Source organism: Hylobates moloch, unplaced genomic scaffold, assembly GCF_009828535.3.
Source record: "Hylobates moloch isolate HMO894 unplaced genomic scaffold, HMol_V3 SCAFFOLD_12, whole genome shotgun sequence".
NCBI classification, from domain to species: Eukaryota; Metazoa; Chordata; class Mammalia; order Primates; family Hylobatidae; genus Hylobates; species Hylobates moloch.
In genome coordinates this window covers 104814165-104839594 of record NW_026652287.1, presented here as the reverse complement: position 1 = coordinate 104839594, position 25430 = coordinate 104814165, and the positions used below count along the sequence as shown (strand labels likewise).

Sequence of the window (25430 nt, the reverse complement as noted above, 5' to 3'; positions counted from 1 at the left end):
GCCTGTAGTCCCAGCTACAAGGAGAGGCTGAGGCAGGAGAATGGCGTGAACCCGGGAGGTGGAGCTTGCAGTGAGCCAAGATCGCGCCACTGCACTCCAGCCTGGGCGACAGAGCGAGACTCCGTCTCAAAAAAAAAAAAAAGATTAGAAATTACCTTTTAGGGGTCATGTAGCTTCAGGCTCCAAGAGTCTGAATCTCGCCAAGTTGCTCCTGAAGATAACATCACTATTGTAAAACCTAAGATCAGTGCTTGGGGTATTTTCAGATCCTGCACTGGATGGATCAGCTGACGACATATAGACAGGTAATCTGCGTCAATCAGTTCTGCCATCCCACCCAGAACAGAAAACAGCATGAAAAACTCACTTCAACCCTCTATAAATCCATGTCCAACCTGACCGTTCAGCACTCCCCACTTCCCAAGCCCGTACCCGCCAAATTAATTTTGAAAACTCTGATCCTGGAATGCTCGGGGAGACTGATTTGAATAATAATAAAACTCCTGTCTCCCGAACAGCCGGCTCTGTGTGAATTACTATTTCTCCATCGCAATTCCCCTGTCTTCATAAATGGGCTCTGTCTAGGCAGCTGGCAAGGTGAACCCACCGGACGGTTACACAGGGACCCCTCCCGCGAGGGCCTCAGTGTCCCTACGCCGGGTATTGGTTACAGACCCATGAGCAGGAGCCGCTCCCGGGCTGGTTTAGGACCTGGGTGACGATGAGGTGACCTGAGGGCACAGAAGGCACCACAATTACCTGAGCAGGGCGCCTCGGCGCAGCCGCAGCCATCGGACTACTTGGGGAAAGCACGGCCGGGGAGCAGCGGGCGCCGTCACCGGGCTGCAAAGCCGCTCTGTGCACCGAGGACGGTTCCTCTCCACCTTCTAGGTTCAGTCACCGCAGTCCCACCTAGCAGTCCGGGGCCACAAACAGGGCCAACATGCGTATCGCAGATCAATGTGGCCGCTACTAGAGGACCCCGGAAGTCTCGGCCCTACATTAAGTGCACACACGGAAATGCTTCTTTCCGAGCCCTCATTGGCTCTGATGGCATTCGTTCAACGCAGAGCTTTCTGAGTAATGTAGTTCACGAGGTTTCAAGGCTGTGAAGAGGGCGCTACCCAGAGGCGCATCTGCAGGAAAAGCCCACCTTCAGGTCAGGAACTCTCCTTAAAAGTGCGCCCTGAGGTCGGGCGGGGTGGCTCACGCCTGTAATCCCATCACTTTGGGAGGCTGAGGCGGGCGGATCGCAGGTCAGGAGATCGATACCATCCTGGCTACCCCGGTGAAACCGCGTCTCTACTAAAAACACAAAAAATTAGCCGGGCGTCGTGGCGGGCGCCTGTGGTCCCAGCTACTTGGGAGGCTGAGGTACAAGAATGGCGTGAACCCCGGAGGCGGAGCTTGCAGTGAGTCGAGATCCTGTCACTGCACTCCAGCCTGGGCGACAGCGCGAGACTCTGTCACAAAAAAAAAAAAAAAAAAGTGCGCCCTTCTAGGGCAGAGGATTGGTCTCACCTAGCCTTAGAAGCCGTATTGAGATTCCTGGAGACTAGTGTCTGTAACTAATCACTCAAGAATTTGGAAAAATACTACTTCAGATTTTGGCGAGCTCAAGGTAAATAATAGGGAGTTCAATCTAAAATTATTATTTAGCCTTCTCCCAAAGGCTAAAAATCCAAATTACCACACCCTTTGAAACAGTCGTTCAGTCGCAAAATACCTGCACTGGAAGCAGAGGCTGATAAACTTTATTATGTTATAATGTTTCTGAAGGCCCTCAGAAGAATTAGAGTCCCTAAGGCAAATCAAGGACGTTAGAGATGTGCTCCCCTAAAGCAGGAGTGCAAAGCTGAATCTCTGTGATTCCTACAGAAAACAACTCTTCTGCTGATAGAATCTGTGAAAGGAAAATCTTGTGGCCTCAAAATTACTAAGCTAAAGGGAAAAGTCAATTTGGGAACTGCTCAGGGCAAACTTGCCTCCCGTTCTATTCAGTCATCCCTCTCCTCACTGAGATAGGTGCATAGTCTGGTTGCCTCCTTTGGAAAGGCTTATCAGAAACTAAAAAGAATCCAACTATTTGCCTCTCACCTACATGTGACCTGGAAGTCCCCTCCCTCCTTGGACTTGTCCCTGCCTTTCTGGTCGGAACCAATGTACTTCTGACATATATTCACTGATGTCTCATGTCCCCCTAAAATGTACAAAACCGGCCGGCGCTGTGGCTCACGCCTGTAATCCCAGAACTTTGGCAGGAGGAGGCGGGCGGATCACGAGGTCAGGAGATCCAGACCATCCTGGCTAACATGGTGAAACCCCGTTTCTAGTAAAAATACAAAAAAAAAAAAAAAAATTAGCCATCCTGGTGGCGGGCGCCTGTAGTCCCAGCTACTCGGGAGGCTGAGGCAAGAGAATGGTGTGAGCCCGGAAGGCGGAGCTTTCAGTTGAGCAGAGATCACGCTACTCCACTCCAGCGTGGTCGACAGAGGGAGACTCCATTTGAAACAAAACAAAACAAAACAAAAAATACAACCTGTGCCCGAACCACCTTGGGCACGTGTTGTCAAGACTTCCTGAAGCTGTGTCACCGGCATGCGTCCTCACCTTTGGCAAAATAAACTTTTTTTTTTTTCTGAGATAGAGTCTCCCTCAGTCACCAGACTGGAGTGCAGCGGCGAGATCTTGGCTCACTGCGACCTCTGTCTCCCGGGTTCAAGCGATTTTCCTGCCTTAGCCTCCCGAGTAGCTGGGCCTACAAGCGTGCAGCACCTTGCCCAGCTAATTATTGTATTTTTAGTGGTTTCACCTTGTTGGCCAGGATGGTCTCGATCTCTTGACCTCGTGCTCTGCCTGTCTTGGCCTCCCAAAGTGCTGAGATTACAGGAGTGAGCCACTGAGCCTGGCTGGCAAAATAAACTTTTCAAATGAACTGAGACCTGTCTCAAATTTGGGAGGTTCACAAATCAATTGTAGCATTCAATTAATTGTGCAACACTTTTACCCACTTAGTATCCTTTGCTTGATATTCTAACTTATATTCAACTCCTTTTAGGAATTTGAAGTCAGTCATATATATGTAAACAACAATAAAAGATTTGGTAGCTTGGTAGTGGTAATAGCTACAGTCCTTAAAGGTGGTGCTCTCCATCTGGTCATACTGGGCATTTGTTAAATCCATGAGTTCATGTCATTGATGGGAAGTGATTATCATTGATGTATCTTAAGAGAGCAGGGAGTGTTCTGCATGAAAAATGAAAATTACATGAGAGAAACAGTTGTAAAATGCAAGATACAAAAGCCTGTTAATACTAACTAGATACGCCAGGCCCGGTGGCTCACGCCTGTAATCTCAGCATTTTGGGAGGCCGAGGCGGGCAGATCACCAGGTGAGGAGTTCGAAACCAGCCTGGCCAATATGGTGACACCCTGTCTCTACTAAAAATACAAAATTAGTTGGGCGTGGTGGCACGCACCTTTCATCCCAACTACTTGGGAGGCTGAGGCAGAAGAATTGCTTGAACCCCGGAGGCAGAGCTAACAGTGAGCTGAGATTGAGCTGTTGCACTGTAGCCTGGGTGACAGAGCGAGACTCCTTGTGAAAAAAAAAAACAAAAACACTGACTAGGTAATTATTCAACAGTTCTGACAGAAGTAGTTCTGAGGAAACATCAGTAGATGGTGAAAAAACTTAGGGCCTCAGAGAAATGTTAGCACTGATGTCTAACAGATGGAATTATGCTCATGACATAATTGGAATTGTCACTCTGATGGTTTTGGCTTCAAAGTGAGATTCTTCTTTTTTTTTTTTTTTTGAGATGGAGTCTCGCTCTGTTGCTCTGTAAAATCGGCCAATCAGGGCTCTGTAAAATGGACCAATCAGCAGGATGTGGGTGGGGCCACATAAGGGAATAAAACAGGCCAGCCAGTAGCAGCAATCCACCCGGGTCCCCTTCCATGCTGTGGAAACTTTGTTCTTTCGCTCTTCACAATAAATCTTGCTGTTGCTCACTCTTTGGGCCTGCACTGCCTTTACGAGCTGTAACACTCACCACGAAGATCTGCACCTTCACTCCTGAAGCCAGTGAGACCACGAACCCACCAGAAGGAAGAAACTCCAGACACATCTGAATATCTGAAGGAACAAACTCCGGACGTACCATCTTTAAGAACTTTAACACTGTCCGTGAGGGTCTGCGGCTTCATTCTTGAAGTCAGCGAGATCAAGAACCCACCGGAAGGAACCAATTCCAGACACAATACCTTTCAAACAAGGGACCTGTCCAGGCTTCCTTCTGATGGCCAACCCACCTCTAATGCTGGCCAGTCTATTTCACACAAAGTTCTAAGTTTTCCTGGTGTCATAGTAACACCGTAATCTCCCTTAAATCCCTTCTTGAAATTTTTCAACATAGTTCCTAGTGAAGTGGGCTTACTTTGTGTCTGACCCATGCTTCTTTGAGACAAAACACCACGCTCACACCACACACACACCACAAAACAAAGAACAGGTAAAAAGGGCACACACACACTTTTACAGTTTACACCAAACCAGAATCAGAACCAAAATCAGAGTATCCAGAAATCCAAGCCAGGTCAAAACCAAAACCAAAGTATCAAGCAATCCAAGTCAAGTCAAAAACAAAAACCAAAGTGCCAGTACAGGTACACCGTGGGTGATCAGGCCACCCTTCCACTCAAATGGAGTGGGCAAGTTCCAAAGACTAGTCTTACCAAGTTTCAGATGTCTAGACTCCAAGTGCCTGTTTCGTCCCAGTGTTCAGCCACTGCATTGATCCTCTGTGGGGTCCTGCCATGAGCCGCTCTGGCGAGGTGTTCCACCAGGGCAATTGCCTACCCGGGAGTGATCTCAGGTTCTGCATCCCTCAAGCTGGCCAGAGTCCCCTGTAGGGATGCTCCACAGGGCAGGCCTAAGCTGCCTAAGGGGCTGCCTCAACCATCTGTTAATCACCTGGCTTCCCGCTCAAGGAACCAAGAAATGTAGCAGGACAAGCTGCAGACAAAACCCCTCAGACACCGAGTTAAAGAAGGAAGGGCTTTATTCAGCCAGGAGCTCTGGCAAGACTCACATCTCCAACAACCGAGCTCCCCAAGTGAGCAATTCCTGTCACTTTTAAGGGCTTACAACCCTAAGGGGGTCCACGTGAGAGGGTCGTGATTGATTGAGCAAGCAGGGGGTACACAACTGGAGGCTGCATGCACTGGTAATCAGAACAGAACAGGACAGGGATTTTCAGTGCTTTTCCATAGAAGGTCTGGAATCAGATAACATAACCGGTTTGGTCAGGGGTCGATCTTTAACCAGGCCCAGGGTGTGGCGCCCAGCTGTCTGCCTGTGGATTTCATTTCTGCCTTTTAGTTTTACTTGTTTCTTTGGAGGCAGAAATTGGGCATAAAACAATATGAGGGGTGTTCTCCTCCCCTAACAGCACAAATGCTTAATTAACATTTTTTTTTTCTTTTGAGACAGGGTCTGTCGCCCAGGCTGGAGTGCAGTGGTGCAGTCACAGCTCAGTGCAGCCTGGACCAACTGGGCTTAAGCAGTCCTGCCACCTCAGCATCCCAAAATTTGGGATTACAGGCGCGCACCACCATGCGGGTCAGGAGGCCTCCCTGAGAGCCCGGGAGTTGGAGCTGGGCTTTTCCTTCCCAAGCGCCACTGAGTATCTCCCTCTCTTGCCTTGGAACCTGGGAAACTACATTACCCAGAAAGTTCTGCGTCAAATGACAGCGCGGCAGAGCCAGTGAGAGCTCAGATTGAAGGCGTTTCCGTGTGCGCACGTAAGGTAGAGGCGGGACTCCCGGCGCCCTTTAGCAGCGACCATTTCGATTGGCGTTAGGTATGTTTGTGGAATGAGAGTCCTCGGATCGCTGTGTTGGGACCGTGGTGGTGACTGGATCCAAGAGGTCAAGAGTCGTTCTTCTCTCTGCACAGACGTGACTCTGCAGCTCTTTAAGGGCACCTGCTGCTCTCAACCCAGCTTACCCCACGTGGTCCCATGGCGGCGGCCGCGCTGAGGTTCCCGGTTCAGGTAATTGTGGCACCTTCCGTGCTCTCCGGTCACCTCCTAGTTACACAAGTCCTAAAGCAGCGAAGGAGCGGCACCTGCTCACGGCTCTGCAACCTGGACTCGGCGTCGGGACACTGAGGGGCTCTCGGAAGGGATCCCTGTTTCAGACACCCGTGGGATGCGGTGGGGAGAGCGACAGGTACAGGGAGGGGCGCGGGCAATGGCCTGGAGATGGACGGATCCGGGAGGATGGAACCTGGGGTCCACAGGCGCCTGTAGGGAACAACGTGTGAGGCGGAACTCCTGGAAGAGCAAGGAGGCTGGGGGCTGTGAAATCATTGCGAGGACACTAGAAATGTGGAGAATTTCCAAGAAAGAAGGGATTGGATCAAAGTCCAGGCTTTTAAAGTTTCCTAAAGGCCAAATAAATAACAGAGTAGAGAGGGGATGATGTTGGGGCCCTTTGAGATTGAATCCTTGTAGACCATATAGGTGGTAGAGATGACATTTTGTGCTGAGACACGCAGGTCAGACAATAGTCCAAGGTCACCTGGCTCCATGGACACAAAAGCGTTCAGGGAGGCCTGAGCTTACCAGATCATATCAGGGACACAGTCCTGTAAAGTCAGCCTCTTCCCTCAGGCCTTTATGGCTGTGGAAGCATTTAAGGAACGCATACAAGAAAGTGGAGGGTGTGGCCAGGTGCTGTGGCTCACTCCTGTAATCCCAGCACTTTTGGAGGCCTAGGCGGGAGGATCACCTGAGGTCCGGAGGTAGAGACCAGCCTGACCAACCATGGAGAAACCCTGTCTCTACTAAAAATACAAAATTAACCAAGGGGTGGTGGTGCATTCCTGTAATTCCAGCTACTTGGGAAGCTGAGGCAGGAGACTCGCTTGAGCCTGGGAGGCCGAGGTTGCCATGAGCCGAGATCGTGCCATTGCACTCCAGCCTGGGCAACCAGAGTGAAACTCCGTCTCAAAAAAACAAAAGAAAGAAAGTGGAGGGTGTTCTATTCCCTCACGGGTCCTGACTCTTATCCACGTGTTCTCTAGCTTGTGGTGGCCTGGGTCTCTTTTAAATTTACTTTAATATGGCCTGGCGCGGTGGCTCATGCCTGTAATCCCAGCACTTTGGGAGGCTGAGGCGGGTGGATCACGAGGTCAGGAGATCGAGATCATCCTGGCTAACACGGTGAAATCATGTCTCTACTAAAAATACAAAAAATTAGCCTTTTGGCCTGGCGTGGTGGCGGGCGCCTGTAGTCCCAGCTACTGGGAAGGCTGAGGCAGGAGAATGGCATGAACCCAGGAGGCGGAGCTTGCAGTGAGCCGAGATCGCACCACTGCACTCCAGCCTGGGCGACAGAGCGAGACTCTGTCTTAAAAATAAATAAATAAATAAATAAATTTAATTTTTAAAACTTTTTTGAGACAGGTTCTCACTCTGTTGCCCAGGCTGGAGTGCAGTGGCATGATCTCTGCCCACTGCAGCCTCGACTTCCCTGGCTCAGCCTCCTGAGTAGCTGGGGCCACAGACGTGCAGTATCATGCCCCGCTAAATTTTTATTTTTATATTTTATTTATTTTTATTTTTAAGTAGAGGCAGTGTTTTGCCATGTTGTCCAGGCTGGCCTCAAACTTCTGGGCTCAAGCGATCCACCCACTTTGGCCGCCCAAAGTGCTGAGCTTACAGGTGTGAGCCACCACACCTGGCCCTGGGACTCTTTTTTTTTTTTTTGAGACGGAGTCTTGCTCTGTCACCCAGGCTGGAGTGCAGTGGCGCGATCTCGGCTCACTGCAAGCTCCACCTCGCCCTGGGACTCTTAAGTGGTGTTTTTTCAGACATTTGATCTGGGAACCTTGGAGAAACCCTAAAGCCAAGGTCCTAACTCCATGACACGTTGTATGGAGGTATTCCCATTTCAGTGAACCTATGTAAATACACTTAGAAGTTTAACCCTGGATTTCATGCCAGGAAGCAAAATCCTTAGAGGTAAGACTGATCAGAGCGGGGAGTTGTACTGCAGTTCTGTTTGGCTCTACATTGGAGAACAGAATGTGGAGTTGAGGGAGGAGGAAGGAAGATCAACGTTGAGGCTGGTTCCATAATCCAGGTGAGGGTTAATGAACAATTCATGGCTAAGAAGATGTAGCTGGATTCACTATTAACATTTTGCAAACAGGAAGCTGCATTTTCTAATATGATGGTAAATGTGTGAAAGAGAGGTTTCAGGTATGACTCCATAGTTTTTGGTCTCAGCAGCTGTAGTGATAGAAGCTGTATCAGCTGAGATGAGCAAGTTGAGCGTAGGCATAATATTCACTGGGGTTATAAGGAGGGTTGTTTTCACTGTGTTAAGAATCTGAGGTGATTCAGAGACCAGTAAGTAGAGGCAGCAAGTGAGTAATGTCCACATAGGTTGGGATCTCTGCAAATGAACTGATATTGGGGCCGTGCAATATATAGAAGGGAATGTGTGGACTAAGGTGAGTTAGCCAAGGGTCACGTTTAGGAGGGCACACTTCAGATTAAGGTGGTAAATCTTTTAGCGGTCCAGGAAGCCGTGATTGGAGACTGAAGACTGGATGTCTTGCTTGGATCCCTAGCTGACATTATTGTCATTCACAAACACAGAAGAGGGAGTTAAGTGACAATGAAGGTAAGATGTATCCGACAGCAGTTTGTCAGGAGACACGGACTTCCATGGAGATAATAGACATGACATGCATTCAGAAGTATAGGAGTAATTGAGGGAAGGTGACACTTAGACTGCAGTTGGTGCTTATTTACCGTTATATGCACTTGCCAAGATTGTGACACAACTATGTTGGTGCCTGGGGAGTTTCATTCACCATGGAGTATATGGTCAGGAGGAAATATGCTCATCTGTGACAGTCACTAGGCCCCGTATGGACGACCAATGGGGCTTGGCTTTAAATGGTGTTAGGTCAAAAGAGGAAGGTCATAATTGCTGAGGGGTCAGCAAATGTGGCACAGAAGTGGAATACTGCCACTGATATCTGAAGTCATGCATAGTTCTGCGTCGCTATGGAGCCACACAAGGAGGCCTTCGTAGAATTATTTGAGACTACTGGCCGGGCGCGGTGGCTCACGCTTGTAATCCCAGCACTTTGGGAGGCCGAGGCGGGCGGATCACGAGGTCAGGAGATCGAGACCACGGTGAAACCCCGTCTCTACTAAAAATACAAAAAAATTAGCCGGGCGTGGCGGCGGAGGGGACAGACCCACACCACCTGGTGAACCAGACCAAACAGAAAACTATTATAAGAAAATCTTTGAGATTACCTATCGCCCAGGCTGGAGTGCAGTGGCGCAATCTCGGCTTACTGCAAGCTCCACCTCCCGGGTTCACGCCATTCTCCTGCCTCAGCCTCTCCGAGTAGCTGGGACTACAGGCGCCCGCCACCACGCCCGGCTAATTTTTTGTATTTTTTAGTAGAGACGGGGTTTCACCGTGGTCTCGATCTCCTGACCTCGTGATCCGCCTGCCTCGGCCTCCCAAGGTGCTGGGATTACAAGCGTGAGCCACCACGCCTGGCCGAGACTACCACTTCTTTTAGGATCCAATAGAAATGGAATTCTGTGGCGATATTGGATCCTGTTTGGGTTGGCCAAGCATGGTCTGGATGGTGTCAGCCACGATGTCATGTAAGCCCCAAAATGAAGGTGCAGTGTGATGTGCCACTTGGATATCTGGTGATATTGGTGTGTCTTCAAATGATCTGAGTGCAAATTTCCCACTGTACTTTTTTTTTTTTTTTTAGATGGAGTCTTGCTCTGTTGCCCAGGCTGGAGTGAAGTGGCACAATCTCAGTTCATTGCAACCTCCACCTCCTGGGTTCAAGCAATTCTGCTTCAGCTTCCTGAGTAGCTGGGATTACAGGCACCCACCACCATGCCCAGCTAATTTTTTGTATTTTTAGTAGAGGTGGGATTTTGCCATGTTGATCAGGCTGGTCTTGAACTCCTGGCCTCATGATCTGCCTGCATTGGCCTCCCAAAGTGTTGGGATTACAGGCGTGAGCCACCATGCCCAGTCCTCTACTATCTTAAGTAATGTATAATAGCCTAAGAAACCTTTCCATCAGCGGGACCAGGTAGAGTTCCTGACTATTATACTTTGTAGTGTGTTTCAATTCCATTTCTATAATCAGAGTTATTTTAAGAAGCCAGTGGCATGCTCCTGAGGGAATTAGGCCATTACACCCTTTTCATCTTACAAAGCTTGCATTATACAATCCCTGGTTACTCTCTGTTATCCACAATGAAACCCCTCTGTGGTGAGAGGTGTCCCTCTTACCAGTTTATGAATATATTTTATGTTTAAACTCCTGTTAATGGCATCTGTCAAGTATCAGTTGTCATTTATTTTGGCACTTTACAATATAACCTTAGTGGGAGATTTCCACCCACGCTAGTAGAAGAAAAAGGAGGGTGTTAAGATACTTCAAGTTGTTTAAAGGCCAGAGAGAGGCCAGTGGTGTGTGTGGCAGTCAGCTGGGGATGGACATGGAATGTACCTGGGAAGTCTAAAGAATGAGGTGCGTTCCGAGAGGGTATCTCTGATGTGCTGGAGGTGCCACATTGGGCTTTCCATGACCTCGGCCATACTAGGGGAAGTGCCTATCAGGAGGGGGTGGACTTTATGTCACAGCCACCACATAGATACTTATTTGTTCACCTAATTATTGTTGTTGGTTGCTGTACCCCATGACCAGTGGGCCTAGTGTCTCCTATGATTTGAGGACCTTGAGAGGAGGATGTGCGAGAGTAGATGTGTGGGAGAGATGGATTGTGATACCTCAGCATAGGGGCGGTTTGTAGTTTCATCTGTCAACGTCATAACAGGACACAGTGACTTTTGAAGACGTGGCTGTGAACTTTACCTGGGAGGAATGGAATCTCCTTAGTGAGGCTCAGAGATGCCTGTACCGTGATGTGACCCTGGAGAACCTGGCACTTATGTCCTCCCTGGGTAAGTTACCCACACTCACCCCTGTGACCTGAGCTAGTCTCTATCTTTCCCCCTTTTTTTCTATTGGCAAGACTTTCTCATGTCAGGAGCATGGACACAGCTTCCTATCTCAGTTCTGTGGGTAATTTCTTGGTTGGTAGGACTGAGGTAGGCATACTGCCCTCTCCATCCTTGGAGCAGCCCCAACACCTGCTATTGAGCTCCCAGGGAAGAATTCAGAGTCAGAAGTCTTACAGACATCTTAATGCAGGCTACCTTGTTTGTCCTGTGGATGTCTGTGTGATTTCATCTAGATTTCAGGTTTGGGATCTAATTCATTCCTCCACCTGCTATTTCTTCATGCCCCCCGTGCCAGAATTGTCTTCATTGACATTGTCACTGCCTATATAGACTATAGACTGTTCTTGTAATACCCTCCTTAGAAACTCTCTTCATAGGTCTGGTGCAGTGGTTCATGCCTATAATTTCCGCACTCAGGGAGGCCAAGGCAGATGGATTACTTGAGGCCAGGAGTTCAAGAACAGCCTGGCTGACACGGTGAAACCCCAGCTCTACTGAAAATATAAAAATTAGCCAGGTGTGGTGGTGCACGCTTGTAATCCTGGCTACTTGGGAGGCTAAGGTGGGAGGATACCTTGAACCCAGGAGGCAGAGGTTGCAGTGAGCTGAGATTGTGCCACTGCACTCCAGTCTGTGCAACAGAGCAAGACTCCATCTCCAAAAACAGAAATTCTTTTTGTAATATTTAGTTTCCTGTCTGCCGTCATGTGCTGAGTTGTTCTAAGCCAGTGTTGGCTGTTTCCTTGTTCTGTCTTTCCCTTTGTTCTTACATCATGTATGTCTCATGTACTTGGTTATCTTGGTGGTCTTCTGTGATCAGAAGATGCAAATGAATCCAGCCTCAGCATTATGGGTTCTGAGTCCCTGAAGAATAGCATCCTAGGACAGTGGTGCATGATGTCAGAGTTTTATTCAAATCATGACAGAAACCTATTCTATTTCAGTAATATTTTTGGGGCCAGACAAGTAAGCACACATGATTTCTGTATCGTCTTTTCTCCTTCATTCTTGTTTTTGGTTTTGTTTGTTTTTTGAGAAAGGGTCTTGTTCTGTTGCCCAGGCTGGAGTGCAGTAGCTTGATCTCTGCTCAGTGCAACCTCTGCCTCCCAGGCTGAAGCAATTCTCCTGCCTCAGCCTCCTGAAAAGCTGGGAATACAGGTACATGCCACTACGCCCCGCTAATTTTTTTTTTTTTTTGAGACAGTCTCACTTTGTCGCCCAGGCTGGAGTGCAGTGGTGCGATCTTGGCTCACTGCAACCTCCGCCTCCCGGGTTCAAGCCATTCTTCTGCCTCAGCCTCCCAAGTAGCTGGGACTACAGGTGCACACCACCACGCCTGGCTATTTTTTGTATTTTTAGTAGAGACGGGGTTTCACCATATTGGCCAGGCTGGTGTCAAACTCCTGACATCATGATCCGCCCACCTCGGCCTCCCACAGTGCTGGGATTACAGGTGTGATCCACTGCACCTGGACTTCTCCATTTTTTTTTTTTTTTTTTTAGATGGAGTTTCGTTTTTTTTGTCCAGGCTGGAGTGCAATGGTGCGATCTCGCTCACCGCAACATCCATCTCCCGGGCTGAAGCGATTCTCCTGCTCTCAGCCTCCTGAGTAGCTGGGATTACAGGCATGTGCCACCATGCCTGGCCAATGAAGGGTGGCCTGCCCCTCCACACTTGTGGGTGTTTCTCATCAGGTGGAACAAGAGACTTGAGAAAAGAAAGACACACAGAGACTAAAGTATAGAGAAAGAAAAGTGGGCCCAGAGGAGCAGTGCTCAGCATAGGGGGGATCCGCAATGGCACAAGTCTCTGAGTTCCCTCAGTATTTATTGATCATTATCTCTACCATCTGGGAGAGGGGGATGTGGCAGGACAATAGGGTAATGCGGGGAGAGGGTCAGCAGGAAAACATGTGAACAAATGTCTCTGCATCATAAACAAGGTAAAGAAAAAAGTGCCCTGCTTTTGATGTGCAGATACATAAATATCTCAATGCATTAAAGAGCAGTATTGCCTCCAGCATGTCTCACCTCCAGCCCTAAGGCAGTTTCCTCCTATCTCAGTAGATGGAATATATGATCGGGTTTTACATTCCATTGCCCAGGGACAGGCAGGAGACGGATGCCTTCCTCTTATCTCAACTGCAAAGAGGCCTTCCTTCCTCTTTCACGAATCCTCCTCAGCACAGACCCTTTACAGGTCTCAGGCTATCACATGGGGAGAAACCTTGGACAATACTGGCCTTCCACAGTGTTTTGTGTCCCTGGGTACTTGAGAGTAGGGAGTAGTGACGACTTAACAAGCATGCTGCCTTCAGGCATTTATTTAACAAAGCACATCCTGCATAGCCCTAAATCCATTTAACCTTGAGTTGACACAGCACATGTTTCTGTGAGCACAGGGTTGGGGGTAGGGTTACAGATAAACCATATCTCAAGGCAGAAGAATTTTTCTTAGTAGAGAACAAAATGGAGTCTCATGCCTACTTCTTTGTACATAGACACAGTAACAGTCTGATCTCTCTTTCTTTTCCCCACAGGCTAATATTTTGTATTTTTAGTAGAGACAGGGTTTCTCCATGTTGGTCAGACTGGCCTCCAACTCCTGACCTCAGGTGATCCACCCACTTCCGCCTCCCAAAGTGCTGGGATTACAGGCATGACCCAGGGTGCCTGGCCCTTTTCTTCTCTCTTCTCTCTCCTGTTTCCTCTTCCCTCTTCCCTCTTCCCCCTCCCCTCCCCTCCCCTCCCCTCCTCTCTCCTCTCACTTTTCTTTTTTGAGACAGGTTTTCACACTGTCATTTCTGTTACCTGGAGTGCAGTGGTGTGAATATAGTTCACTGCAGCCTCAACCTCCTGGGCTGAAATGATCCTCCAGCCTCAGTCTCCTGAGTAGCTGGGACTACAGGTGCACACCATCACGCCTGGTGAATGTTTGTAGAGAGGAGGTTTTGCTGTGTTACCCGGGCTGGTCTTGATCTCCTGGGCTTGAGCGATCCCTTTGCCTTAGCCTCCCAAAGTGCTGGGATTACAGGCATGAGTCACCGCGCTTGGCCATTTTAAAAATAATTTCTGTAAAGACAGGGTCTCACCATGTTTCCCAGGCTGGTCTTGGATTTCTGGGCTCAGATGATCTTCCTACGTTAGGATTACAGCCATGAGCCACTGCTACTGGTGTCTTCCCCATTGTTAAGAGCATCAGAATTGTCAGTTGTACTCCTTGTCAGTTGTACTCTTTCTTTTTTTAAACCCTTTAACTGATTTGTACATGAGCTTGTAGTCTGATATTTATTCCCCTGAATAATCTTCACGTCTCTGGACCCCACATCTTAATTTTATTCACATCTTCATCTGCAGTGGTTTCCAGTATTAGCATACTGGTTTTGTGTTAGCAAATGTGTACACTTTATTAAACTGTCCTCGAGCAGTAGCTGCTGTGTTGCTCGTGTTTTCCTTGGCCTGGACAAATCCCTCTCTACAGCACTCACATGTCATGAGGACATAAAGTTCTGCAGATGCGGGAATTGTAGACCCTGCCTGTACACCCTATGTTACATACATGGCTGTGTCCTTTATGTTATGAGGCTTCCTCCACTCTGTGACCTTTATAGTCCAGTAATAATAAATAGCACCATCTTCCACCCGAAGCCAACATTCTGTTCCTCCAAGTATTTCCTTGGAGTAATTCCTCAGTTTGTCAGATACACTTGTGGGTGGTCTGTGCCTTCCCATCAGAGTTAACATGCACTTCACCAGCATTTTCTTGCTTTCAGGTTGTTGGTGTGGAGTGGAAGATGAGGCGGCACCTTCTAAGCGGAGTATTTATATACAAAGAGAGACTCAGGTCAGGACTCCTATGGCAGGTGTGTCTCCCAAGAAGGCCCCCCACTGTGAGATATGTGGCCCCATCTTGGGAGACATTTTGCATGTGGCAGATCATCAGGGAACACATCACAAGCAGAAACTGCACAGATGTGAGTCCTGGGGGAATAAATTGTATGACAGTGGAAACTTTCATCAGCCCCAGAATGAGTACATTGGAGAGAAGCCCTACAGAGGCAGTGTTGAGGAGGCGTTGTTTGTGAAGAGGTGTAAGTTCCATGTGTCAGGGGAGTCATCTGTCTTCAGTCAGAGTGGGAAGGACTTTTTGCCAAGGTCAGGATTACTCCAGCAAGAGGCCACTGACACTGGGAAGTCAAACAGCAAAACTGAGTGTGTGTCTCTGTTTCATGGGGGAAAAACCCATTACAGCTGTGGAGGATGCATGAAACATTTTAGCACCAAACATATACTCAGTCAACATCAGAGACTGCTCCCTAGAGAAGAACGTAATGTGTGGTGTGAATATGGGAAATCCTTTAGCAAATATGATAGCTTCAGTAATCATCAAGGAGTTCACACTAGAGAAAAACCTTATACATGTGGGATATGTGGGAAATTATTTAACAGTAAGTCCCACCTCCTTGTACACGAGAGAATTCACACTGGAGAGAAGCCATATGAGTGTGAGGTTTGTCAGAAATTTTTTAGGCACAAGTACCACCTCGTTGCACACCAGAGAGTTCACACTGGAGAAAGGCCATATGAATGCAGTGATTGTGGGAAGTCATTTACCCACAGCTCTACATTCCGTGTTCATAAGAGAGTTCACACTGGTCAGAAGCCTTATCAGTGCAGTGAATGTGGGAAATCTTTCGCTGAAAGCTCCAGTCTCACTAAACACGGGAGAGTTCACACTGGAGAAAAGCCTTATGGGTGCAGTGAATGTGAAAAAAAATTTAGGCAAATCTCTTCACTTCATCATCATCAGAGAGTTCACAAAAGAAAGGCCTTATGAGTGCAGTGAGTCCAGTCTCATTAAATACAGGAGAGCACACACCTGAGTAAGATCCCGCGATTGCAGCAAATGTGGAAATGTTTACCCAAAAGTCTGCTCTCCTTGGACACTGGAGAGTTCACACCAGAGAAAAGTCCTTACAAGTAAAATAAATTGGGCAGTTTTGTAGCCACACCCTATTCCTTCAAGATTATAGTTAACACTGAATGGAGGCCTTACTAGTGTGAAAAATACAGGATATTTATCCAGAAGTCTGGCTTCATAACTCACAGGAGAGCTGTCATGTGGGAGGATTGCTTGAGCCTGGGAGGCAGAGGTTGCAGTGAGCCGAGATTGCAACACTGCAGTCCAGTCTGGGCGACAGAGTGAGACCCTGTTTCAAAAATAAAATATAAATGATGTCCAATAAAGTATGCATATTTGAGCTGTAGGATAAGTCTTGAATTTTCTTTTTTCTTTTTTTGAGACAGCATCGCTCTGTCGCCCAGGCTGGAGTACAGTGGCGCAATCTCGGCTCACTGTAAGCCCCGCCTCCTGGGTTCATGCCGTTCTCCTGCCTCATCCTCCCCAATAGCTGGGACTACAGGCAACTGCCACCACTTCTGGCAATTTTTTTGTATTTTTCGTAGAGACGGGGTTTCACCCTGTTAGTCAGGAAGTTCTCAATCTCCTGACCTCGTGATCTGCCTGCCTTGGCCTCCCAAAGTGTTGGGATTGCAGGCGTGAGCCATGGCGCCTGGCTTGAATTTTCTTATAACCCCATGAAACCACCAGAGTCACAACAGTGAATTTATCTAATCTATCACTTTTGTATTTACCTGGAGCCTTTATAAAGTTTTTCTCTGTGCTCTCCAGACAACCATTGAGTTACTCTGCAGTATAATAGAGTACTTTCCATTTTCCAGAATTTTCTGACTGATGTAATAAAGTGTTTGCTCTTATAATCCCTGGGTGCCCCTGCATCATGCTTATTTTGATATCAATGTAGACATGAGTTAATTTGTTGTATATTGCTGAGAAGTATAGTCTGCTATGAAATGTCATTGTATATTCAGTCATCCATTTATGGATATTTGAGTTGCTGCTTGCTTTTTTATTTATTTATTTATTTATTTTTTGAGATGGAGTCTCGCTCTGTCCCCCAGGCTGGAGTGCAGTGGCGCAATCTCAGGTCACTGCAAGCTCTGCCTTCTGGGTTCACGCCATTCTCCTGCCTCAGCCAGTCCTGCGGACTACAGGCGCCCGCAAACACGCCCGGCTAATTTTTTGTATTTTTAGTAGAGACAGGGTTTCACTGTGTTAGCCAGGATCATCTTGATCTCCTGACCTCATGATCTGCCCAACTAGGCCTCCCATAGTGCTGGCATTACAGGCATGAGCCACCATGTATGGCTGCTTTTTTTTTTTTTTTAAGACTGTCGACCAGGTTGGAGTGCAGTGGTGTGATTTTGGCTCATTGCAACCTCCACCTTGCAGGTTCAAGCGATTCTCCCACCTTAGCCTCCCACGTAGCTGGGATTACATGCGTGAGCCACCATGCCCAGCTGTTTTTTGATTTTTAGAAGAGATGGGCTTTTGCCATGTTACCAGGTTCATCTCAAACTCCTGGCCTCAAGTGATCTGCCTGCCTTGGCCTCCCAAAGTGCTGGGATTACAGGCCTGAGTCGTGAGCCACCGCGCCTGTAATTGATTCTGAGGCCAGGCGTGGTGGCTCACGCCTGTAATCCCGACACTTTGGGAGGCCAAGTTGGGCGGATCACTTGAGGTCAGGAGTTTGAGACCAGCCTGGCCAACATGGTGAAACCCCATCTCTACTAAAAATACAAAAGTTAGCCAGGCATGGTGGCACATGCCTGTAATCCCAGCTACTCAGGAGGCTGAGGCAGGAGAATCACTTGAACCCAGGCAACAGAGGTTACAGTGAGCTGAAATCACACCACTGCACTCCAGCCTGGGCGACATTTAGACTCTGTCTCAAATAATAAAATAAAAATATTTATTCTGAGATAATCCTAGTTCCCAGTGTGAAACTATTGCTGCAGTCACTGGAAAATAATAACCACTTTCTTGTAAGGAGATGAAATTTTGAAACTCAGATGCCGTGTTTATGCTGTTATTCAGATGGCCTTTTTCACCTGTGCTGTAATTGTGAAAGTTGTAGCCACTGATGTTTACCACAATGGCATTGGTTAAGTTGCCCTTCCTTTGAGATAGATGTCAATGTGAAAAAAGAAATTGAGGGCAGGGTGCGGTGGCTCACGCCTGTAAACCCAGCACTTTGGGAGGCTGAGGCGGGCAGATTATGACGTCAGGAGATCGAGACCACCCTGACTAACACAGTGAAATGCCGTCTCTAGGGAAAATACAAAAAGTTAGCCAGGCATGGTGGCGGGCACCTGTAGTCTCAGTACTCCAGAGGCTGAGGCAGGAGAATGGTGTGAACCCAGGAGGCAGAGCTCGCGTTGAATGGCAATTGCGCCACTGCACTCCAGCCTTGGCGACAGAGCGAGACTCCGTCTCAAAAAAAAAAAAATTGAGTACACTTTAGCATATGAATTAAGAAACATTGATATAGTCATCCTCATAGTGACTATAAAAAGTAAAGTAGAGGTTCCTTTTCAAAGACTTTCCTCCCTAATTAGGAATAAATGGTAACTTCTCTTATAAGCAAAATTTATTCAAAGACCCGTGCTAACATTCTTAAATATCTGCTAGCCACAATTAAGAAATCAATGTACTTTATGTTCTTAGCTCCCACAATTTAGCCTAAATATTTGCCTTGGCATGCTTATACTGGTCCAAGCAAGCATTAGCCTGTTCCTCTTCCTGGTTTAAAAGTGTTTTTACCTTTCTCAGCATTCCATAAGTTACTTCCTCCTTCCTCTGTTCTCTACCTTTGCCTCTTTTAAAAGCTTCTAAATTGGCTGGGCAGTGGCGGGGGGCGGGGTGGTGGCTGATGCCTGTAATCCCAACACTTTGGGAGGCCAAGGCGGGTGGGTCACGAGGTCAAGATGTCGAGACCATCCTGGCTAACATGTGAAACCCCGTCTCTACGAAAAATACAAAAAATTAGCCAGGCATAGTAGCGGGAGCCTGTAGTCTCAGCTACTTGGGAAGCTGAAGCAGGAGAATGGCATGAAGCCAGGAGGTGGAGCTTGCAGTGAGCTGAGAACCTGTCACTGCACTCCAGCCTGGGCAACTCAGTGAGACTCCGTCAAAAAAAATATTCTAAGTTGCTCGCCAATCGGGACAAATACAGAATGTGAAGTCCCATCCCAGCCAATGGAAACCGGACAGAGCAGTAGGGTGGATGCGTCAGGTTATAAATTACCCTGTCTCCTTAGTTCGGTGTACTCACGGCAAAACTGCTGGCCAGTGTACCCTTTCTGCAGGAAGTAAAAATGGCCTTACTAAATTTATGTTGAAGTGCTATTTCCTTACGGCACCAGAGAACAAGCATTTCAAACAATTTGGTGGCAATCCGTATAGGGATACATTCCCTGGGGGTGGTCTCCAGCCCTCTCTCATGAGGTAGCACTCCCCTACCTCATTGCAAGGTCCTCATAGGTAAGAAATTGAGACCCACCCGGTGTGACGAATAAACCTGGACTCTCAGCAATGGAAAAAAAAAAAAAAAAAACAAAACTGGCCAGCAACCTAGCTTAAAGATCCTCACCTAATGCAGTGACAACTCTTTGCACAGACCAAGGAATGAGAAGCCGCAGGAGTCGGTAAAGTATCCTCGGTGGTCGGGACTAAGGAAAAAGTCGGGATGGTAAAGCATTCCTTGGTTAGGACATACCAAAGGGAGAAAAACCGCAGGGCTGGTAAAGTATTCCTTAGGATGTCTTGGAGGTGAGAAATCCCCAGTAGGGGGTTGAACGTCACACAAACCTCCGGTAGTAAGAAAAATATTCAGAACTCCCCTTTCCTTTCTTCTCAGGGAAAGAAACAGTAGCTCCGCTCCTGACGGTCCCTCCCCTAGGGGAGAGGGAAGCAGAGGAGAAAACAGCAGCATAGGTGGCTGGCAAAGACAAAGGAAAGACCAGTAGAAAAGAAAGAAACTAGAAGAGGAAGTCAGAGAGAAAGAAACCAAAAACAGCAAGCTCAGAGCCAAACAGCCAGGCAGACACGCCAAAGGTTAAGTCCCTCTCCCCAGCCCGGAGGTTTGTGAAAAAGAGGGTGGGGACCAGCTCCGGGAGGAGAGCAGAGGAGGTGAAAAGGCATAATTCTTGCAACTTGCGGCAGCAAATATCTGCCAAGCCTCTAGGCCAGTGACTGCCTGGGGCCCAGACTGCAGCCGCGCAAATCCCACTCAGCCCCAGAAACTAAGTGTAAAAAGAAAAGGAAAAAAAAAAAAAGGAAAAACAGCATCGCGGGGGCGGGGCGGGGGCGGGGCCTGTGGGGTGGCCCAGCCCTGCCTGCGGCAGGAGCGAGAGAACTCAGGAGAAGAAAGGGAAACGGGATGAGGGAGAGCAGAAAATGGAGTGCAAATAAGAGAGAAATAGAAGGAAAGAGTAAGAGAGAAACTGGAAGAGACAAATCGAAAGAAGACAAAGGAGGTGAAACTAGGAAAAAAATAGTGTAAAAGGAAGGCAGAAAGTTAAGACATGTTGAAGACTGTGAAAGTCGTAAGAAAAGCTATAAAAGGGAATTTATGCAATAAATATTGTATAATTTAAAAGTAATTAGGCCTGGATGTAAAATTATTATTAAACAATTTACAATTTATGTAAGAAAATATACTTTTAATAAGATTACAAGGAGGCATAAGAATATGGATTTTTACCTACATTAAAAGTTAAGACAACTTTTTTGTTTTAAAGGTTTAAGCAAGTTTTAAAATGTTAATTGTAAAGGAAATTCTGTGTATAAACATACTGGCTAAAATTAAAAGGGTATCCAGTTTTTCTGTGAACTGGATGTTAAAATTAAATCATGATAGATTTGTCTTAAAGCACCAACCTGCTCTTTAACAAAAATTGTAAAAAGAGTCTGTAAAAGTCTTACCTAATGGACATTAAAATTAAATAATATCTATAAGATTTTATTAAAATTAAGTTTAAGTTTAACATTAATAGGATATTAATATAAAGATAAAATTTAACTTATCTGATATAAAATCATACAAAAAAAATTGTCAAATACACAATGGTATTTAGCTTTCTTAAGGCCCTAAGGTGGCCAGGTAAGTCACAAGGCCTCTCATCCCGGAGGCCACAGTGAGCAAGGGCGGTGAAGGCCACAAGAAGGCCAAGACATTAAGAAGGGGCAGGGCAGCAGCCTCCCCTGGGCGGTGCTGATCACCATGAGGCCTAAAGCCCCAGAATATGCAGCAAAAATTATATACTTAATTTATCTTCCACTTTCCCTTCCCTCGGAACTAAAAGTCTTTTAGCACAGGTACCACCCCTAGAATTTCCAGTACACCAGCACCAGCCTGGGAAGAACCCTATTTTATGCTGTTAACCGCTGAGACTTCCGTCCACACAGCTGAGAAAAAAAAAAAAATGGACCCACCATACTCAAGAAAATATCTTCCTCTCAGAATTATGGGTTACTGTACTAGGATCAAGCCCTACTAAGTTAAAGAAAGATTAATTTTCATATACCTTCTATATTGCTTCCTTTCCTTATTCTGTTACTAGCTCCTTTGTTATTAATGTAACTAAGTCTGACTCACCTCAGACTATTGCCTTTAATGCTTGCTCTGTCATACCTTGTAGAAATGTAAAAGATCAACAGCAGCTAGCCTTTTCACACAAATATTTATGTCCCAGCCCTCTAATTGACACAGTTATCCCTAGCACTCATTGTTGTAATGACCTGCAGCCAAGACACGGATTTTCTGCTCCTACCGCCTGGCAACCTTGTAGTAAATAGGACTACATCCCTTAAACTACCCAAGAGCAAACCACGAAAAGGTTTGTGCAGATCTAAAACCCCTCATCTATTTCACTAAAAGGACTACACCTTCTTACTGTCAGCCTTGTCAATATAACCCTGTCTTTCTCTTTATCACCACCTCCACCTTAACGAACTCTAGACATACCTTAGTCACTTCTATGGTATAAAAATTAGCATAAATAGGCCAGGCACGGTAGCTCATGCCTGTAATCCCAGCACTTTGGGAGGCCGAGGCTGGTGGATCACCTGAGGTCAGGAGTTCGAGACCAGCCTGGCCAAGATGGTGAAACCCTATCTCTACTAAAAATACAAAAATTAGCCAGGCATGGTGGTGGGCACCTGTAATCCTAGCTACTTGGGAGGCTGAGGCAGGAGAATCGCTTGAACCCAGGAGGAGGAGCTTGCAGTGAGCTGACATCACGCCACTGCACTCTAGCCTGGGTGACAGAACAAGACTCCATCTCAAAAAAAAAAAAAATTAACATAAATAAAAAAGACCCCCCCGTTATTTTAAAAATATACATTATTCCCCCATCTTTCGCTTCTTCAGTTGCCTCAGATCTAGATCCCACACCGGTTGCTCTTACATCTAGTAAAACTAAGGTGTCTTGTAAAAATAAGAGATGTAAGACAGACTTTAGCTGTCAAGACAAAATATCAAGATGCAAATGCCTGGATGAAATGGATTAAATAATCCATTAGCACTTCAAATAAAAGCGATTATTACACTTGTAAGCACAGTAGGCCAGAGTCCCACATTATCCCCTTTCCACTCAGATGGTCTCCTCATCGAACAGATATGGACTGTATGGTGGCTGTTTTTCAAAGTCCCACTGCTTGGGATAATCCAACATACTGAGCTCTCTCTGCTGTTTCCTGAAATTTAACACCCTGTGGGTCAGCCCCCTACAGCAATCCAGCTTCCACCTCTGAACGCCAAGTTTACTTCATCCCTGTCAGGTCAGGAGGAAAATTTAGTGATCCTTGGAAGCACTAAAGGATGCAAAGAGCTCAAGCCTTTCCAAGAGCTTGCCCATCAGTCCATACTTACCCATCTCCAAACAAATGTATAGTGGTATGTGGAAGACCTTTACTGGACACTGCCAAATAATTGGGGAAGTACTTGTCCTCTAATCCAGTTGGGTATCCCCTTCACCCTGGCATTTCATCAATCTACAAAGGTAAAAACAAAACACCAAAGGCCAAGAAAAACTTATGAGTCCTTTAATCCTCAGTTTTACATAAATGCTATTAAGATCCTGCGAGAAGTGCCAGATAAGTTTAAAGCACAAAATCAAATAGCTGCAAAATTTTTTTTTTTTTCTTTTTGAGACGGAGTCTCGCTCTTTCACCCAGGCTGGAGTGCAGTGGCGCCATCTCGGCTCACTGCAGGCTCCGCCCCCCGGGGTTCACGCCATTCTCCTGCCTCAGCCTCCCGCGTAGCTGGGACTACAGGTGCCTGCCACCTCGCCCAGCTAATTTTTTGTATTTTTAGTAGAGACGGGGTTTCACCGTGTTAGCCAGGATGGTCTCGATCTCCTGACCTCGTGATCCGCCCGCCTCGGCCTCCCAAAGTGCTGGGATTACAGGCGTGAGCCACCGTGCCCGGCCATAGCTGCAAAATTTAAATCCACATTATTCTGGTAACTATAAAAAAATGTAGACTAAGCTATATCTATTACAATGACCAACAATTCATAGATTACACTGAGGATGCCATCAAACAGATAGTTAAGCAATTAGGATCTACTAGCCAGATGGCATGGAAAAATAAAATAGCTTTAAATATAATATTAGCAGAAAAAGGAGATGTTTGTGTCATAATTAAAACTCAGTATTAGAACCTCTGCAGAAAGAATTGATTCCTCAGCAGTGTCATGAAAGCAAACCAATTAATGTTGATGAAGCTACAAAATTAATGGCTCAGTTGTAACACAGTGGTAATGCGTCTAATTCCCCACAAAGACCAATAAATTAAATGTTTTATACAAAACTCAGTATTGTACCTTTGTTCCTAATAATACTGTCCCTGATAGAACTATAACAAAAGTGCAACCAAGGTTAACAGCCCTATCCGATAAACTTGCCAAAAATTGTAAAATAAATAACCCCTTTTCTAAAATAATGAAACAGTTCAGTGAATAAAAATAAATTTTAACCTCAATTCTCACCTTGTTCACTCTTGTTATTAGTGTATTTATTCTTGTAGGCTGTTATAATATTCCCTACCTTCAAAGTTTTATACAAAAACTTGTCTCTGCCACTCTTACAGAGTTTACTCCAAACTCTCCTCCTCCCTATTCGAAAAAAAATTGCTTCTCTTAGAAGGACAAACAAAGCAATTAAGTCAAAACATTAAACAAGATTGAAGAGGGAGGAAATAAAAAGGGGGAATATTGTAAAAAGTAAAGTAGAGGTTCCTCTTCAAACACTTTCCTCCACGTCTAATTAGGAATAAATAGTAACTTCTCTTAAAGGCAAAATTTATTGAAAGACTTGTGCTAGCATTCTTAAATATCTGCTAGCAGTAATACAGAAATCAATGTACTTTATGTTCTTAGCTCCCACAATTTAGCCTAAATATTTGCCCTGACATGCTTATACTGGTCCAAGCAAGCATCAGGTCATAGCCTGTTCCTCTTCCTTATTTAAAAGTGTTTTTACCTTTCTCAGCATTCCACAAGTTACTTCCTCCTTTCTTTGTTCTCTACCTTTGCCTCTTTTAAAATGTTCTAAGTTGCTAGCCAATCGGGACAAATACAGAATATGAGGTCCTGTTCCAGGCAATGGAAACCAGCAGTAGGGTGAACGCATCAGGTTATAAATGACCTTGTCTCCTTTGTTCAGTGTACCCCTGTGGCAAAAGTGCTGGCGAGTGTACCCTTTCTGCAGGAAGTAAAAATGGCCTTATGAAATACATTTATGTTCAAGGGCTATTTCTTTTTTTTTTGAGACGGAGTCTCGCTCTGTCGCCCAGGCTGGAGTGCAGTGGCGCGATCTCAGCTCACTGCAAGCTCCGCCTCCCAGGTTCACGCCATTCTCCTGCCTCAGTCTCCCCAGTAACTGGGACTACAGGTGCCTGTCACCACGCCCAGCTAATTTTTTGTATTTTTAGTAGAGACAGCGTTTCACCATGTTAGCCAGGATGGTCTCGATCGATCTCCTGACCTCGTGATCCACCGGCCTCGGCCACCCAAAGTGCTGGGATTACAGGCGTGAGCCACCTTGCCCGGCCTCAAGTGCTATTTCTATATGGCACTAGAGAAGCATTTCAAACAGCGACATAGATCAGCAGGACTTGTTTCTGAGCACTGGTCATGACGCTGCTCATAATGAAACAGGATCTGGTCAAAACAGGATGCACTAAAGAAACCAGCTGAAAGCAGTGAAACTGAGATGGCAAGAACATCAACTCTAGTTGCCCTCATTGCTCATTATAATGCATTAGCATGCGAAAAGACACTCCCACCAGCACCAAGGCAGTTTACAAATGCTATGGCAATGCCCAGAAGCTACCTCATGTAGTTTAAAAGAGAAGGAACCCTTGGTTCTGGGAACTCTCCAAACTTTTTCTAGAAAGTTCATGAATAAC

The 25430-nt window shown here is 46.5% G+C and overlaps 2 protein-coding genes across 5 annotated transcripts in view; one reads left to right on the top strand and one right to left on the bottom strand.

Annotated features, from left to right (window-relative positions):
• Positions 1–1313, bottom strand: part of LOC116479331 (zinc finger protein 587) — a 66114-nt gene extending 64801 nt beyond the window's left edge. The window contains exon 1 of the mRNA XM_058426084.1: positions 760–1313. The gene's annotated coding sequence lies outside the window, so the exon portion shown is untranslated. The remainder of the gene's footprint in view (positions 1–759) is intronic.
• LOC116479314 (zinc finger protein 552) overlaps positions 1–16982 on the top strand; it is a 123501-nt gene extending 106519 nt beyond the window's left edge. Inside the window, exons 1-4 of one of the 4 annotated variants that reach the window (XM_032171432.2) lie at positions 6018–6056; positions 9824–10156; positions 10908–11034; positions 14868–16982. In XM_032171432.2, the coding sequence (XP_032027323.1) occupies positions 11022–11034; positions 14868–15931 (1077 nt within the window). In that variant the 5' untranslated portion in view covers positions 6018–6056; positions 9824–10156; positions 10908–11021 and the 3' untranslated portion in view covers positions 15932–16982. Of the gene's footprint in view, positions 1–5644; positions 6057–9823; positions 11035–14867 lie in introns of those variants that run through there. The other 3 variants (XM_058426090.1, XM_058426091.1, XM_032171431.2) reach the window with 3 other exon arrangements.
• The last annotated feature ends 8448 nt before the right edge of the window (positions 16983–25430 follow it).